We start from the raw sequence: 17,593 nt of genomic DNA, 5'->3' as shown, positions 1-17,593 counted from the left end.
AATGCATTCAGTCACTAAGTAATGTGTACATTTTTGTTTTAGAATTCTTTGGGATATTTTGAATGCCACTCTCATACTTTTCTATATTCCCATAATAGCTATCATAAAAAAATGAAGAGTGTTTATTGGAAAAACTAGTCAGCTGGTTGTCTGTACATACTATATGTACGATACCACACATGTTGACCCAAATCACTAGTCCAAAGAAGGCTGGACTAAGAAAAAATAGTTTTCTTTTTTAATTATACACATACGGAGACATTGTGCCATGCTCAGAGCAGTTGTCTCTTTTCAGGATCAATTCATCATGCTGCACAGGAACATTGTAAAATAATGATGTCAAACAAATTGTATCTGTGACAAAAAAAAAAAAAAAAAAAAAAAAAAGGAATACAAATAAAACAAGGGAAGGGGATTGCTTAATAAAACTATTTATTGAAAAAATTCCATCAACATCATTTGGCTGTACTATGTAAGTAAAACGCTGAGAGTGACTACAGTAATCAGGATGCAAACAGCTAGTACCATGAGCAGGATGATTCGGCAACATTTGGAATGCTTTTTTTCTCTCTCTTTCTTTTTTAACAAGGTATCATACCCAGGAGTATAAATATCCCCCATCCAGAACTGTAGATCATTGGGATTTTCCTAAAAGAAAAATCAGAAAATGAACTCAGTTCCTCTCTCTTGCACATAAAGTCATTAGAACATAGCCAGAAGTATTCTGGCTATCATCAGATAGTGATTAATGAATTTAAGGCATCACAACACAAATGCAAGAAGCTTTCACTTGAACATAGGTTGTGCTACTTGCCAGATGCTGAAAAGGTTCCACTGGGGAAAATTAAACCCACACTTTTCAGCCAGGAACCAAATGTAGGACACCAGCCATTGAAATGTGATTAAAAAACCCAGAAGAAACCATGTTGTTTTCTCAAGGAGAGATGTCAATTTATAAATGCAAATCTGAGTCCCTTTCCAAAAAAGGGAACAGCAGAAAAAACCTCACAAAAGTAACCCTAAAAAGTGATTTGTGTCAACCCATAGGCAGGCAGGATCCTGCATAGTGTGGATGAGCCTGAGAAAATGGATGGTGTTTGGTAACAGAATGATGTTATGAACAGTTATTAAAGTGGGTATATGGTTTTTAAGTGCCTCATTTATAAATCCTCCCTATATAAATGGGGTAGCTGAGTTGTGGAGTGTTGTGGTTTAAGATTTTCTCTAGTCACAGAGGTTGTGTTCTGCAGAACTGAAATTCCTGGACTCTAACCAGATATGTAAATTTCTTTTCCTGATCAGACTTAGTGATGTTAGTATCATCTCTGTACCAGAAAATATGTCCATATTTACTTCTGGAATCCCACCAAAAGAAAAAGCAAGCTGCACAGTGGTTCATGCACACACCACACAGCTCATAGCAATTCACTTTGCTCAAACACAGTACAACAGTGTACAGTACCTTTATGTGGCTGGCCAAGTTAGAATGCAGCGAGTGTCTGTCATAGTCTTGCACAGTCCAGGAAGGGGTCTTTTTTTTCTCCTCCCAGTCATCATCCAGATGGATATCACTATACAAGGGGTTGCTTTTGATTGTGGATTTCAGGGTGATGGGTGTAATGTGTTTCCCAAGGGCTTTGTCTATAATTTCTTGACTGACCCCATTCGAATCTGAGCCTGGCAGCTCAGTGATATTTCTCTTCTCTCTCTGTAAGGCACATTAGATTAGAAGTCGGCTTTCATCTCCATTTACCTACGATGCAGGCCTCCTTCCAGAATCATCATTTATAATACGACAGAATCATTTTTAAAATTACACGTCCAACAATATTTCTTGTTCTGGAAAACATCTACAGTGCAGTAAGGAAGCCTGACTGTGCATTCTGGGCAGATTTCTTCCCTGGGGAAAGCATGTGGGTACAATCTGAACATTAAACTCTTCTCCAAATGTGAACTGACATTATAATGCCTGCTGAAAGAAAGCCTCTGCTTTAACAAAACATTGCCATGGAGCACTGTGGTAGAAGATGTGTTTCTGATGAAAGCCAGGGGCGTGTGATGCAGAAGCAGAACTGTAGGGACAAAGCAGAATGAAGCACAGGGGTAATGGTGTGTAAGTGACTGCCTTGACTGGAGCTGCACCTCTGACAGCAAGGGTGTGATTAGCAGTTCTGTTCACGCTGTTGAATGATAGACCCATGTCAGGATGTCAAAGAGGCCCTTCATTCAACTGAGGCAGAGTCCTTAATTCAGCCACTGTCAGAACTCAAACGTAATTAAATATCTGAGCAGCCTCCCAGTGACATTAATCATTAAATCAGACCTTTTGGAACAGGGGGGTGGCAAGAGAGGAGGACAAACAAATCTGGTGGGATCACATTTCTGGATAACTCACAAGCTGCTGCTTAACACAACACTAAGAGTCTCTTCAAGAGCTGTTAAGATGGTAGTTACCGTATTTTTTTGATCTGTAATTTCATGGAGGAATGCAATCAGACTCTCCAGGTCAAGCTGTTAAAAATTTTGGTTCACCACAACCTTCCGTCACTGACACTGAATTAATCTGTCAATGATCTGAGGTTCCAGTGGTGCATCAACTTCCTGAGAGACCTACTTCTGGCAGAGACCTTGCCTCGTGCTAACAGCTCTCCTGTGTCTCAGGACTGCTTCTACAGAACCATCACAGTGCAAAGTCAGCTTTCCTCATTAGCAAACACCGCTTCCCCATTAGCACCTTTGTCCTTAGGAACTTTATGCTAAGAAAGGGGAGCCTTGACCTGACTCCATGTCTCTGCGACAGGCATGCTGGGAGAGGAGCACATCCCAGCCCTCTCCCAGCCTCAGAAATCACAAAGGTGTGGGCAACATCTGCTGCCAGACTCCCATAAAATGAGGGCACATCATAAACAGCCAGTGAAGAGGCTGGGACATGAGAAACTTCCTTCCATGGAAGGATGTCTTTCCCAGGATATTTTGCTTGTATTGATATGTCTAGTTGTTAAGGTGCCACGGGCTGGATGGACTTCAGCAGCCGAAGGGCTCGCTGCTGCTAGGGTCACATCCTGCTTCTTCCACCTTTCTGGTGGGAGCCCAGGGGATCCCACCACCTCCCACACAGGCTCTGGGAGTTGCTTGGATCCCACACCAGCCAGTGCAGGTCCCTAAGCAAACTGTTGACTTCTTTTGCTTGAGTAATTTTCTGCCCCCTTCATGGTGAATCCACTTTCAGTGGAAGCCAGATGCTACATGTCATCATCTACTTTATGGCTCAGTGCCTGTGCATGCGCATAGACATGTGTGAGTTAGTCTGGGTAGGCATGTGTAGAAGAAAGTAGGAGGACTGGTTTACTTCAGAAAGGAAAGGTGGAGAAGAGAAAATAATAGCCTTTGTCTAAGAAACCCTAGGAGGAAGCATTGTACTGGCATTCTTATCACTAAATCATGCACAAGTGACTAAGCATGTTTTCCATCAATAATTACCATTAGTAGGTGGGTGGATCCTCGGTGCCCTCCCAGTCCATCTAGTTAGTTCATAATTTCCATATGTCATTCCTCAGCCTTGACGTATCCCCTGACAGTATTACTCTACATTGCAGTTAGAGCTGACACTGAAGTTCTTTGGCTTGTACTAGACAGATTTCGGCTGAGCTGGTGCTTTTAACTGTAGTTTCCTTCTGACTGCATTAATTATTTTATTTTATTTTATTTTATTTTATTTTATTTTATTTTATTTTATTTTATTTTATTTTATTTTATTTTATTTTATTTTTTCTTACTTAAAATTTTCCTTGACTTTAATGATGTTTCCCTCAGGCTTGCTAGATAGTTGAACTTGGAAAACATTTTGCTGAAGAATGAGAACGGTCTCACCAGGGGATGCTCAGTCTCCCTTGGCTTAAAATGTTGTGAAAAGAATGTGACTTGACAGTAATTTCTAAAGCTGTTTTAAATAAAATGCTACAAAACTTGGAATAGATGGCATGATGCAAAATTTTTTTATAAAGGGAGTGCTTTGTGGCAAAACTTTTTGTCCCTTCCGTCTGGAGTACCTTCCTTTTCATGGGCATGAGAAAAGGAGAATGTGGTATCATGGAGCAGAGATAGAGAAGGAATAGGATGGGAGGGGCAAGAGGGTTTTACCATGAAAACTGGACTGGAATTTGGGGTGGGATATAGTTTGCAGAAGTTCTAGAGAACAGACATTGAAGTGCCAAACTAATCGGGAGAATATACTTGAGTGCAGGCAAATGCTTGATTGTGAAACTTCTGCAGTAGATATGTCCTAGAGACTACTTAGGGAAAAGGAAGGACAAAAGCACATACAAAAAAAAAAAAAAAAAAAAAAAAAAAAAAAAAAAGAAATTATACAGAGAAATATGGAGATTGCATGAAACTCATGCTTTTATAGAAACAAAAGGAGATTAGATAATAAAAATATGCCTGCTAGCTTTAATTCTAGCAAAATCTATGTATTTTGTCTTTAAAGATTCAAAACATTTTTCACAGACTTCTATGTTTTGATTCTGATTAATGAAGCAAATTTTCAAAGAAAGAGGAAAGTATAAATTTAGGTATACATATGCATTACAGAATTTATATGATATACACTGTGTCTAAGAAGCCAGTGTGAATGAGGGTGGAACAGATCAAATCAGAGGCAATTTATGTTACTATTCACTGAACTGAAGGAGGGAACAGCAAATACTCAAAGCGGCAATAGTTATAAAGAACTCTAAGAAATTAGATGAACTGTGTTGACAAAATACTCGTTTAACAAGATGAAAAATACTCAACTCTGCAAACACTTAACTGTGATCTACATATAGCTCATGAGCAAGAAAGCTGTTATGGTTTATAACTTGTGTTTCACTGAGAACAGTTTGTCCTTATTTGACAGACCCAGAGAGCTGGCACATACAAAAGGAAGATTCTGTAAAAAGCCTGAAGATCTATAGTGAGTCTACATTAATTCCATCCCTGGGTCAAATGTGCTTACTCCACAGTTTTTTCTTGCTGATTATTTCATAATGCAATTTATACATATACATTACAATATATATGATTTTAAAATATTATTTAATCTATATTGCTAGAAAACATTTTAATCCCATTTTTATCTAGGCTTCATCCTTTTGTTCCCGCTGTTGTTAGCACTGAAACAACCTGAGAGTCTAGGTCTTCTTTCCTCAGTCTATGATATGAGACAGCAAGCTAATCACCCACCAAACCCAGGACATGAACAGTTAAGTCCAGGCCTTGGCCTCAAGCCCATTTACAGCTAAACAGCTAAAAAATTTAAGGAAATTTACTTCCTGGAAGTAAAATTTTTCTTTACTCTTCCTCAAAGAGAGTTAGTTCCTCTTGTTCCAGCCTTGGTCTCCAGCTGCTGCCAGGAGAGATGTTCAGTGAAAGTGACAAATGCTGATGATGGGCAGCTATGCCTAAAAATTTTAATCAAGAGAGTCTTGAAGAAACCCAGTGCCACCAGATACTGCACAATTTGTTTTGTAACAACCTCCTCAATCCTAATGAAAGTGGGTAACAGGGTGATTATTATATTTACGTGTAATTTGTTTAAGACTATAAACCTCTGTTGAGCAAAAGTCTTGTCACACGCCCTAGAGGCCCTATGATAGTTTTAACAACTGTATAGGTATTGTTAGGCATTTGGTCAATAAAAATCGAATTTATCAGGATAAATAATTATTAGCTCTTTAGAATTTCCTGAACAAATCTGATCTCATAGGGAATACTGTGGAAAAGTGATCAGGAAGGCAAGAAGTAACCGAGCATAGGTAAGCAGGTCTGAAAGACAGTAGGACAGACAGCTCTCATCAAGGATTCCTGAGAATAAAAGTTTTCTTATCAAAGGAACTGAAGAGGATCAGAATGGCTTGTCAGAGACATAAGTAACATCAGGTACTACAGAGCAACCTGGAAAGCTATCTGACATGGATAGGAAGGAGATCAGTAGATGGTTATAAACATTTCAGCTGAAGTAACAAGAATATCTAGACAAAAGTAGCCACTCATCTGAATTATTTTAATTGTGCAGTGTTGAGAGTACTTCTGTCCTCATAATGAATTGATTATTTTAAAGAAAGGTGATTTATCACTTTTTTTTTTTTTTTTTTTTTTTTTTTGGAGTTCTGCAGGATTCTGGGTGCATATTATAAAAACTTAAGTATGGTGTCAGACCAGAGCTCCTGCCAGCCTTGCGTCTGGCTCTGATTGTGGCCAATTTCAGATGTCTAGGTAAGAATAAGGGAAAGAGTAGATGTAATGCGTGTATGAGACAGGGGACAAGCAAGTAACTAAACTAGCACCTAACTTACAGGTAAAAATCTCTTGTCCTGGTACACTGAGAAACAAACAAAGGCAGGACACAGATGAGAGACTAGGAGGGAGTGCCATTCGTATGATAACTGTAATAACTGCAGGCCAAAATTTGTTTGGAGTTGTGAATTCCTAAGCATGGCAGGAAGTAGCACAGTATTCAAAGACTAAATGCTCTCTGCTCTCTTCCAGAAATAAAGAAAAAAAGGGAAATACAAGCTGGAAAGAGAAGTCCAAGAACTGCAGAAAATGACCAGGCAGAATACAGGGGAGACATGCACCCTGTCTATCAGAAGCAGACAGAGGGAATTATTCATCTGATGTATGCTGAGCATTAAAACATATTGTGAGGCAGAGAGTCCAGTGGGACTGGAAATTTTCAGGGCAATCAGAAAGCAGTCGGTAGCTAGTCATTTGCAGGAGAAACAGTCTGTGATTTTTATGCTCCTTTTCACAAGGAAGGTCTATGATTCCTGGACTGCTTTATGGTTTGTTTTCTTCAAAGTACACGATGAAAATATATGCTAAGCAGAAAAGCTCTTCAGTTTGCTTGATACAGAATAGGAAAGTAAGGAGAAAGAGCAGCACCTTTTCGGTTAGCAATAGCAATTGTCATTATGTCAAGCTGCTTTTTATAATGGAAATAAATTTAAAAAACTTATAGGTGGAGAAAACACATAAGCACTTAAGTGCACTTCAATTTAAGTGATCTCATAATAAAGGTCTGGAAGAGACCACAAACCACTTGAGAAGTCACTTTACAAAGGGAGCCCTGAGTAGCAACAGTGTCTTAAAAGAAAATGAATTTCTGAAGAGGGAATTTAGGCTACTCTCAAGGTTTAATGACTTTGGGAGTCTGTAGGTCACGCACATATGTTCTGAAATGAATTCTCCTCCCTCGCCTGCCCGCCCCATTTCCGTTTCTGAATTAACTAACCCTTAACCCCATTAGCTGTCTCATCTTAAAGCAAAACATGTTATTCCTGCGCCATTAGTTCTCCACTGTGCCATCGTGTTTATTCTAACGTCTGGAACTCATCAGTTTTTTTCCCTTTATTTGATTGTCAGCAAAAGGAAAAAAAGGAGGCAAGCTCATAAGGGAGAGAGAATAAGGCACAATGAATTTTATCCGGACAGCTTGATTTCACTAATGACTGCACTTAAAAGTATAGGTTGTGCCCTAGGTTTAAAATTTATAAAACATACTGCATTGCAAGCTGCATTTCTGGAGACATGGTGAGCACAGACATTTCCTTTGAAATGGCCATCCTGAGTCTGAGAACAGAGTTCCAGGAAAACTCTCTCACTGGTGGCAAAGGGCAGAGCACAAGTCGAAAATGCACAGGGCTCCCCACACATTCTTAATCCTTCCACAGCTCTGCAGCCCTGGCTCAGTGACAGTGCATCCTGTTTAACAACAATGGGGAGAAGGATCCCTGCTGTGGAGGAGGCTCTGTGTGTGGCTGCCTCCCTCCTGCACAAAAGAGGGGCTTAGGTGGGGTGGGGAGCGAGGCCAGCATTGCACCATATCCCATTGTTTGGGATCCCACAGTCTTCTTCCCCTGGTTAGGGAGCTTTGCGTGGGAGACAACAGGCGACAGTGTGCCCCCCCTCACAGCTCTCCTTGGGGATTTGCCAGTGGAGATTATACAATACCAGCCGAGGCAGCTGGAGGCATTAGGGTGGGCAGAGGGAAGGGTGTCCAGGGTGGGACGAGTCTAGGGAAGGTAAGGGGGTGTCATGGAAGCGGTTGTCAGGAAGCAGAGGACTTTTGCTTGTGAATGAGGACTGGGAGGGAGCGAAGTGGTTTGGGGAGCTGATGGAGAGAAATATTTGAGAGAGAAGTGCAACTAGAAGTAGTTGTGGGAGACTTTAAGGATCTTTCTCTCCCACAGGTTGATGTTTTTTTGGCTCTCACTCCTCACTCCTCTGGGGACTTGGACCCCTACCCTAAGGATCCTCAGGATGCAGATCCTTCTCCACCACCCCCACCCCCACTCCCCCTGCCCCCAACTGCATATGTGTGTCTCCATCCCTTGACAAGAACCAGACCTTGGAGCTTTTGCTCATTCTAGGGGTGGGGAAAGGCAAGGGGCTCCCCGGGCAGCGGGAAAGGAGCGCTGCGGAGCAGCAAGTGAGGCCCAGAGGGGTGTGAGCTGATGCAGCTGTACTGCTGCTGGTCCAGACATGAACTTCTCTGCTGGCTTCAGGGCCTCTACTAGGCAGTGCACATTTAAATTTTTACCGAGAAACTGCTGCTACTATGTAATATGCTTTGCTGCTGTTGTATTCTGTATAATAACCTGGATTAATACAGTCAGTGCATTTCACACTTTCAACAGCTGTCTGTCAGGATAACAGGAAGGTCAAAGTAGAATGAGAAAATGAGAAAAACAAGGCAAAATAAAGAGGAAGCTATGATGAACTATGTAGACAGCTTGTGAGACACTAGCAAGAATCTCTAATGCTCTCTCTAATGTGCCTTTTCATTGAATTTTAGGGAAATGACCCGGCTTTCACATTTAGAGTGGGTTTATTTCTTGCTTCAGAGAGCACGTTCCATTCACCTCCTTAGCAAAATTAATTGGTATTTGACATCAATAAACTTTCAGGGAAATGCTATGGAAATGTTACAGTGAGCAATAGAATGCCGAACACTGAAATAATGTCAGCAGAGTGCCCGGAAGAGAATGTCTCTTCTCTTAGAACCTGATCCTCACTGAAATCAATGTGAAAACTTGAAGGGATATTAATGATGCAGATTCAGAGATGCAGGAAGCTAAACCTGCAGCTGAAGTCTCAACATGATGTAATTTGTCTCCTGATCCCCAAAAGAAGGTAGGAAAGTCAGGAAAAATGTCAGCCTCTTTTAGACCTTACCTACCTGTAAATAGACCCTGTTGTGCCACCGCTGCACTCCAGGTAAAGCTGCTTCTGGGAATTTTGCCAGTCTGGCTTGTAGAAAGTCAGAGTTTTTCACTAAAGACTTTCACCTCCAGTTGCAGGAATTTGTCTGGATGGTTGTTGTTTGGCAAAACGGAGAAGTCCATGTTTCTGTCCTGTAGAGCAATAATGAAAACAACCCCAGCTTCAGCTTCCTGGCTGTGCATGCTCCTTCTATTATTAATGATGTGAAGAAGGATACGACAGTTTCCTGAAACTGTATCTGACCCTGTTTGGTGTCAGGCTCACTTATATCATCTACCAATGATAAAAGATTGTTTAGAAGTGGCAGAGTAGACAGGACATGTTTCTGTAAGTGCCTAGCTTAAGTTTTCAAGGTCAAGGTCTATTTTGATAGATACATATGTGCTCATTAAAGCTAACAGAGTAGCAGTGAGTAGATGCATGAGACACTTAAATGCATACCAGCACTTCCTCAAGTGACCTGAAAAAAAAAAAAAAAAAAAAAAAAAAAAAAAGCAGCTCCCAGTGCAGGGCAAGTCCTCCTTTTCTGTGTCAGTACTAAGAGATTCCATTGTGCTGTGTGGGTCAGTACCATTTACCATGACAGCCATGACATACACTTCTTTAAGTTCAGGGATTTCTTTCACAGTAAATTCTTCCTGACCCTCGGAAATATTAGTTTGTTTCAAGTAACTGATAACAGAAGTTTCAGGGAATTGATTCTCTTCCTGTTCAAGAGAATGGAAAAACCTCCTACTGATTTGAATGGTGTAGTCTCAGTCCCTTCACCTATTCTGAGATTTGGTATTTTCATCATCATTTTATTTATATCATAATTTTTTACTTACAACCAGCAAAAGCAGTCTCCTCATTTTTATTCTAACTTTTTTTCCCCAAAACCTTTCTGTTTTTCTAAAATATGTTTAATTTTTGATGACACTGCCACAGAGGATATGATTTTGAAAGTTGTTTGAAATCCAAGAAAACCTATTTTGTGTCAAATTAATGCTAAGAATTAGGGCATCACAAAAATTTTAGTCTTGTACTTAGACCAGCAAATCAGACTAATTTGTTTTCCTTACGGGAGTTTGCTGAAATCTAAAAATAAAATAAAATCAGTAAACTATTTTTAAAAATGTTATTAATGTGAGATTCTAATGTAACAAACTAATACTTTGATAGACCTGTAAGTTAAAACTACTTAGAAAGCTCATACTTTTTCCTTGAGTGTATTCATTGGTGATTATTTTACAGCATATCTATTAAAAATTATTAACCTGTCAGCTTTCAAGTAGTTAAAGTATTTGTGAGCAGCCACAAAACAGGGAGTAGTGACTGTGTTTCTGAGTGGATGTATATGCTTCTGGGGAACCTACATTTATGACTGTTTCTTCCCAGTGTGATGAAGCCCTGAAACACTAACACACCTTTACAGTGTATCCTAAGGGTCTACCATGAAGCTGCTGTTTTAGACTTACCATGACATGTAGTCCCCCTTTTTCCCTGTGCAGAACTAAGACAGAAGTAATTTGTGTTCTAATATAGCTGGGTAAATAAACCCATCCTTTCTTTCTTAAAACCTTTCCAGCATCTCTCTGAACACAGAATTCTTCGGTGCTACTATAGCATATGATGTGGTGGGTGTCTATGTGAATTACTCACAGACAATACTTTTTTTTTCATTAGACATGACATAACATAAAAGCCATCTCACTAGGTCAGACCTCCCAAGCCCAGGATCTATCCCTGTGTTTGAAAAAGGCAAGAAGAGACTGTTTAGGGAGACTGTCCACACCTGGGTACTTTCTGCAGTTTGTTGTCATTTTACTCCTCCAGAAGCGACACATATTTTTTGTGAGAGTCTCTTCCCAGGCCATTTTTATGTATTTATGGATTTGCTGTCCATAAATTTGTGTTTTTCAGATCTTCTGATACTACCTCCTCTAGAAGCAAATACCAGAATCTCATGACCATTTGTTTAAAGTGCTTAATTTTAACTGATTTCCATACCAGCTTTATCATGGATGCCCTCTTTGTTGTACTGCAGAATTTTAAGAACAAGAGCTCCATGTGCAGCTTATCCATCACTTTCAGAATTATTTAAACCTTAAACATGCTCATCTCAGCCTTGTCCTGTCCAATCTGAAGTATTATTTTTTCAGTCTCATCTCGTAAGGCACCTGGTCTATCCACTTGCTCATTTATTTGCATTTTTCCACCCCATTGTTCATGAGAACACAGCAACCATAAATGAACTCAATGTTCAAGCTGTGGGTACACCACAGTTCCAAAAATGGGAAAAACTCTGCCCTCTCCTCTGACAACTGTAGCCATCAGGTTTTGGCTTTTTTCCTGCTATTCTTGTAGAGCTAATAACTTCAGACTACAGTAACCAATGACACTATGATTTTTCTACACCTCTGTGACTTTCAGTTGCAAATTCAGTATCTTGTAGGAATAGTTTAGGCTATTTTCCTTAGCTGCTACCTTACATTTACCCACATCAGTTTATTGGCTAGTCTTGCCTAATCACTCAGTTTTGTGAGTTTGTTGCCAAGTGAGGCAATAGTTGGTTACCTGGAAGAGCTTAATGTCACCTGCAGAGCTGGAGATCTCAGTTTTTACTCTCTTCCTCTTGCCATTGATAAAATTGTTGAAAAAATATAAATCTGGCATCATTCCTTAGGGAACCATACTGCTGACTCCTTTCCATCCTGAAAGATGACCATTTTGCTTCCAATCCTTAACTAGCTTTTGAGCCATAAAGATTGCTCCTGTAGTCCTGTGTGAATGTAGTTTCTTGAATATCCTCTAACATGGAACCTTGTTGGAGACTTGTGTGTCCACCAGATCTTCTTCGCTCAAGACACAACTGAATCAATGCTGACTCTCTCCCAACAGCCCATGCTTATACAGGTGCTCAGGGATCTTATTGTTATCGGCTGTTATGGCACTAGAACTCCACTCCCTAGTCTGTAGTTCAATGGATCTCCTAAAGTTCCCCTTTTCCAAAGGCAGGAATTACATTGCAATCTGCCAGTCTTCTGGCAGAGTGGCTGTTTGAAACACCACCTTATGCACCATGGCAAGCAGTTCTGTAATCTCCCAATTGTGTTCTTCCAGGAATCTCGTGTGACTGGTACTCTAGATACCTGCTAACATCTAACATACATATTTGGTCTTACATTCTCACATATTTCTTTCAACTCAATACAGCTTCTATGACAACTCTGCTATAAGGAATATGCAGGTATGAGAATACCTGCCACATTTCACCTGGAATGGCTGACATAACTAATTCACTGAACTTCCCTTTCCATCTCTATCAGTCCCCAGTGTCTCTTTCACACTTGTGTTATCAGATGGTCCTACTGACTCCCTAGCTGGCTTCCTGCTTTTAATGTATTTCAAGTCCCTTTTACTATTTGACTATCTTTTCTACAGAGCTCTTCAAATTCTTTCTGAGCACTCAATTTTCTGTTCACAATTGACCTGCTAGCCTTGAGGGCCTATGGTGGTCTTCTCATGCAGGCAACCTTTCAATTTTTAATACAGTTTTAGAAATGCAAATGGCTGCTTCTCTGTCACTGAAGATGATGATGAAAACTGAATGCAAAAAAAATGCAAAAAACCCAAAACCTAAACCACATCCTCCAGAATAAAGCAGCAAATTCCCTCCAGAATAAATGACAATGCAATTAAATTAAAATATTGCTTTTTAAAAAAAGAAAGATGTAGAAAGTAGTGACTATTGTAACTTTTGGTCGCTGCTGTAGGTAGCCAGCATGTATGAGGGAAGAAATAAGGCCACTGTGTACCCGTGTTGTATAAACACTATGCACCACTTAAATCCCTCTCAATCCAACAAACTGATGATTTCAACACAAGTCACTCATCTGTTTTCAATGGATACAGACAGAGTTAAAATGTACTTTTCTATTTTGAGATAAAGCAGACATTCTTGTTAGTGGAATATTCAGCAACAGCAGAACATACATTCAAAATTGTGTGGATGATACCACTGGCTGATAAAAGACCATACTCTGGCCCCTAGTCTGGAGACATCTTTCCTTTTGCTTGATTTTTGGTTGTGATTCAAGTAAGTGCAGGAGTATTAGCAGGACTGTGTACTAAGTAAGTATGAAGAAAATTTAAAATTGTAATTGTTTCTTTTGCTTGTCAATGACTAATTCTACTTGACTTTGAAATGTGTGTTTTGTGATACTAAGGAGTTATACCCAAGAGCCACTGAATTTTCTGTGCATTGAAAATTTTTAATTATACAAACTATAATATCACATTTCATTATGTAGGAGATATTTTGCTTTCTTTACTTTTTAAAACCAGGAGATACTTAATTTTAAATCATACATTAGCACATCATTAGAGTTTGAATGCACAGCAGTAAGATGCCAAACCAAAGATTTTGGCAGTACAGCTATTTTAAAGCACATAACTGATTTCAATGGGATCTAAGACTGCAGTTAAGTATTCTTCCTGGACAGAATCATAGTCCTGATTTGGGGCCTCAGATTTTTAAATTGTGCAGATATCCACATCACATCTATACAGTAGATTCTTTATAGAGAATTTAAAGGAAGAATCACTCAAGTAAAGATGCATTTACTTTTAACTATGAGTAGAAAAAAATTATGCCTTTCAGACTGATCTCTCCAGTTTTCTTGCCTTCAGGGTTTGTGCTCCTACATAATTTACACAGCATGTCTAAAGGCTTGCATCACAAAATGGAGATGGAGGACCTACCCAGTTCCTCTTGACAAGTTCACTGGTCATAGAACTCACGCGAGATAGATAAATATTCCTCCACTGAATAGTAGTACTCTGTTATACCAAGCTTTCCATATATCAAGGCTCACAGAGTGGCATGTCTGTCTGCAGCTGCAGAAACATGCCTAAGTCAAGAGGCAGAAGGAATTTGTTTTATGGACTACTGTAGCTGTACCTGCTGCGATGCAGGGCTCAATGGATTTGGCTACCAAACACAGATGCCCAAAAGAGGAAAAATGCAAACAACAAAAGAAACTTTATTTTTTATTGAAAATTAAAAATCATGTGAATCATGTACAATATTTTCTCATAAGGAAAATTATAGCTGTTTCATAAAGTTTCACAAAACTGTAAAACATTTTGCTTTTATGAAGACTTTTTCATAAAACAAAGGTAAAATTAAAGTAGTATTACAAAGCTATTTTCTAAATCATCAACAGAGAACTGAAAATATTTAACATTAATTCATACAAGTGGCAGGAGGAAGGACTCTTCCATTTGTAAATCTGCAAGAGGACACAAAGGTATAGAGGGGCATGGGTTTTTTGTTTCAAAACGTTTAAAATCAAGTGACATGTTAAAAGAGTATAGACATGGATTCATAGGATTGTACAAGTTCTAGGACTGCATTTCTCTACACTACCTCAAACAGTGCAACAGTGATTCAGTGTAAATTTCTACAGTGTTTCATTGATTCAATACTTGTGTTCAAGTATGTGTCCATGAGAATGATCAAAATCCCTACCTAGCGATTTTAATTTTCTTGTTTATAATATAAGTTACAGTAGATTATCCCCTTCAGTATGTTTTTAAATCAAATGCACTGATTTCACAATACATTCTGTAATAACCTGTTCAATAATGTTAGCTTACTCACCTCAACATCTGTTGCAAAATACACAAGATCATTCTGACTCTGAATGCCAAAAATATAATAAAATTAAAAAGGGCTTTATTTCCATATACAACAAAACTATTCAGCTAAGTTAAAATAAATTCAAGATAGCATGACTTTTTTTTTGGCAACAGAGAGATGACCCTACTGAAAATAAACATTTAAAATACTAGTTACTATTTTTTTAAAATTCTGATAAATGTATCCAAAATTGTTCATATAAAAATTAATTATGAAAATGTCAGAGGATAAAACAAGTTGGCTGTCTAACCAAAACAACTAAGGATGTCTGGCAGGCAAAAATAAATTAATTTGATTAAATTATATGTAATCTGATAATATTTGGTCTGAAGAAGCGTGCGTGTGTGTGTGTACGTGTGTGTATGTGTTTATAAATAATAAAATTGAAAGAGCTGAGAGCCAGCCAGCCTGACAGAGGTCAACTCTTTTGTTGCATTTTTTGCGCATAAAAGTCCCTGCATGTCTCACAGCATCGTTGATACCACCTCATGTCTTGACAGAGGTTCTTCTCTCTTATCACCCTGCAGTACACAGGCCACTGGTCTCCCAGGCACTTGAATGTTAAAGCAGCTGTGAAACAACAACAAAATCAAATATACATTACTGTTACATTTAATAGTGAAAAATCAGGTAGCAAAGTTGAGAAGGATACCAGAAGTGTACCTGGGGAAGGGAAAGGAGAACAGACGCAGATATTCAACAACAACAACAACAACAACAAATCCTCCTGCTGTCAATATTTTCAACAATAAATATTTTTAAGGCCAGTTTATAAATTGGATTCAGCTTCATTGAAAGTAACTGGTTTAATGTCATGCAGCTGTCCCCTCATGAGAGAGTGAAGTCCATCTTTCTGCCCTGTACAGAGGTGGGCTGAGGCTAGGGCCAGGGCCAGGACTAGGTGGGGGCTGCAGAGCCAGTTCTAGCAAAGCTGCACGAGGCAGCAGCTTCAGCTGAAACTGCCCTCACTCTGAGATGGAATTTGCCCCTAGAAAAACAAAAAGCCCTCAGCTTGAGTAATACCAGAACAGGGTTCTCAATGACTCCTATAAGGGGATTTTTTAATTTTTTTTTTTTTAATCAGAGGCAGGTAGGGAAATGTGGGAATCAAAGCATGGAGAATACTGCTGGTTTCCTGATCAGCTTTTGTTAAAGAAATCAAGACTTTGTGCTATGCTGTCAATCAATGGAAACTGAACAAAACTGCATGATGTTTTACATCATCTTTCTTTGGGAGTGAAATAATCTACTAGACCTTTAGTTTTGTCTGGTTCTTCATTCAAAGGAACAGAAATACATTGTCTTGCTAGCTTGAATGCTAGAGATGCCACACTATGAGGCACTCATGAGGTTTGAAGACAGTTAGCAAGTCCCATGGTACATTCTGTAATGCAATTCCAGTTTATCTAGAAAATGAAACTACAGTATGGAATCAATGCCAGTTGATATGTTTGCAAATGGACTTGTCCAGGCATAATTACTGCATTTTGGGCTTCTCAGATGCACAAACACTGTGCATTTCTTACCTTCTTGACCTTTTTGTTTCCTCTCCAAATACATTAAAAATGTTTTGTTTTTTTTTTTCTGGTTTCTAGTGGGGTTTTTTTTGGTTTTTTTTTTTTAATTGTCTTCAAATACACTGGTCTGACTGCATCACCCTCTTCTTAATCACTCCAGTAGGTCTTCTCTCCTCCACATCAAATTCAGGGTATCGTAACCTTCACATCTTTCATGTCTTCAACCACTTATTTATGTTGCTCTATTAGTAGTCTGTTGCCACTTTCTAACTGTGGGAATCCCTGACTACCAAATTCTTCCTCAGAAACCTTCTAAAACGATGCCAGCCTGAAAAGCCATTGTTTGATTTATTCTACCTCCTCCCATGGTTGCTATAACTATTCGGTTCTCTCCAGCAGTTATAAACTTTCAAATGCAGAAGCCTGACTTGTACTGTATGCCTGTACTATATGTACAAAACAGGCATATTTTCATGTGTGTTGCCTTTTTTCTCATGAAGCCATCTGTAAATCCATTCACCTGTTTCACTTACAAAAGCCTCTTAGAGTGTTTATCATAGAAGGACTCTGGTACCAAATTTGGATCTTTGCACATTCAGTTATTCAAACTGTAGTGAATAAATGGAATTAATATGGGAAAACAGTGGAAAATAGGACAGAGAAGCAGACACCATCCAAAAATCACCACAGACACTGAAATTAAAAAGTCACAGATTATTTGAGATACTCTCCTCTTTTAATAGAAGGGAAAGAGAAGCTATTAATAGTGTAGTTATAGAAAAGCAGAGATGGTGCAATCCACATCAGTTTCCACTAGCCTTACCCCCAAATCCAGAGGATCTGTACTGCATAATAGGAATGGAACTGGAGGCCAAAATGATCAATATATTCAAAAGAAGCATTGCATTATGTATTTTGGAGATGTTAATGTTTCTACCGTCTTGGATTCTGACTCCTGGTGGATGAGGTTGACCTGTAGATTACTAAAATCAATGCTACATAATCCATTCTATGAGGACAATGTAGGCCAATCTTTTTTGTGCACTTCACATTAAGTCAAATTTTAATGAATTTGATGCTGTATTTTTTCTGTGAAACTCTGTGATTCACTTTGCTCTGTGACACAAAG

General features: G+C 39.0%; 2 protein-coding genes across 3 annotated transcripts in view; both read right to left on the bottom strand.

The window, feature by feature from the left end:
* Positions 1-468: 468 nt before the first annotated feature.
* Positions 469-9,386, bottom strand: MINAR2 (membrane integral NOTCH2 associated receptor 2). Its single transcript, XM_026866433.1, is given in 4 exon segments — positions 469-648; positions 1,463-1,708; positions 9,221-9,325; positions 9,327-9,386. Coding segments are annotated over 4 exon segments (591 nt in total).
* A 4,888-nt stretch (positions 9,387-14,274) lies between these two features.
* LOC113490054 (A disintegrin and metalloproteinase with thrombospondin motifs 19) overlaps positions 14,275-17,593 on the bottom strand; it is a 241,011-nt gene continuing 237,692 nt past the window's right edge. For both annotated transcript variants that reach the window (XM_026866234.1, XM_026866233.1), the window contains exon 22: positions 14,275-15,517. In XM_026866234.1, the coding sequence (XP_026722035.1) occupies positions 15,366-15,517 (152 nt within the window). In that variant the 3' untranslated portion in view covers positions 14,275-15,365. The remainder of the gene's footprint in view (positions 15,518-17,593) is intronic.

This window comes from Athene cunicularia (genome assembly GCF_003259725.1).
Source record: "Athene cunicularia isolate RWA chromosome Z unlocalized genomic scaffold, athCun1 chrZ_part2, whole genome shotgun sequence".
Lineage (NCBI taxonomy): Eukaryota > Metazoa > Chordata > Aves > Strigiformes > Strigidae > Athene > Athene cunicularia.
The sequence above is the reverse complement of the archived record's forward strand: the minus strand, read 5'-3'. Positions and strand labels throughout refer to the sequence as shown.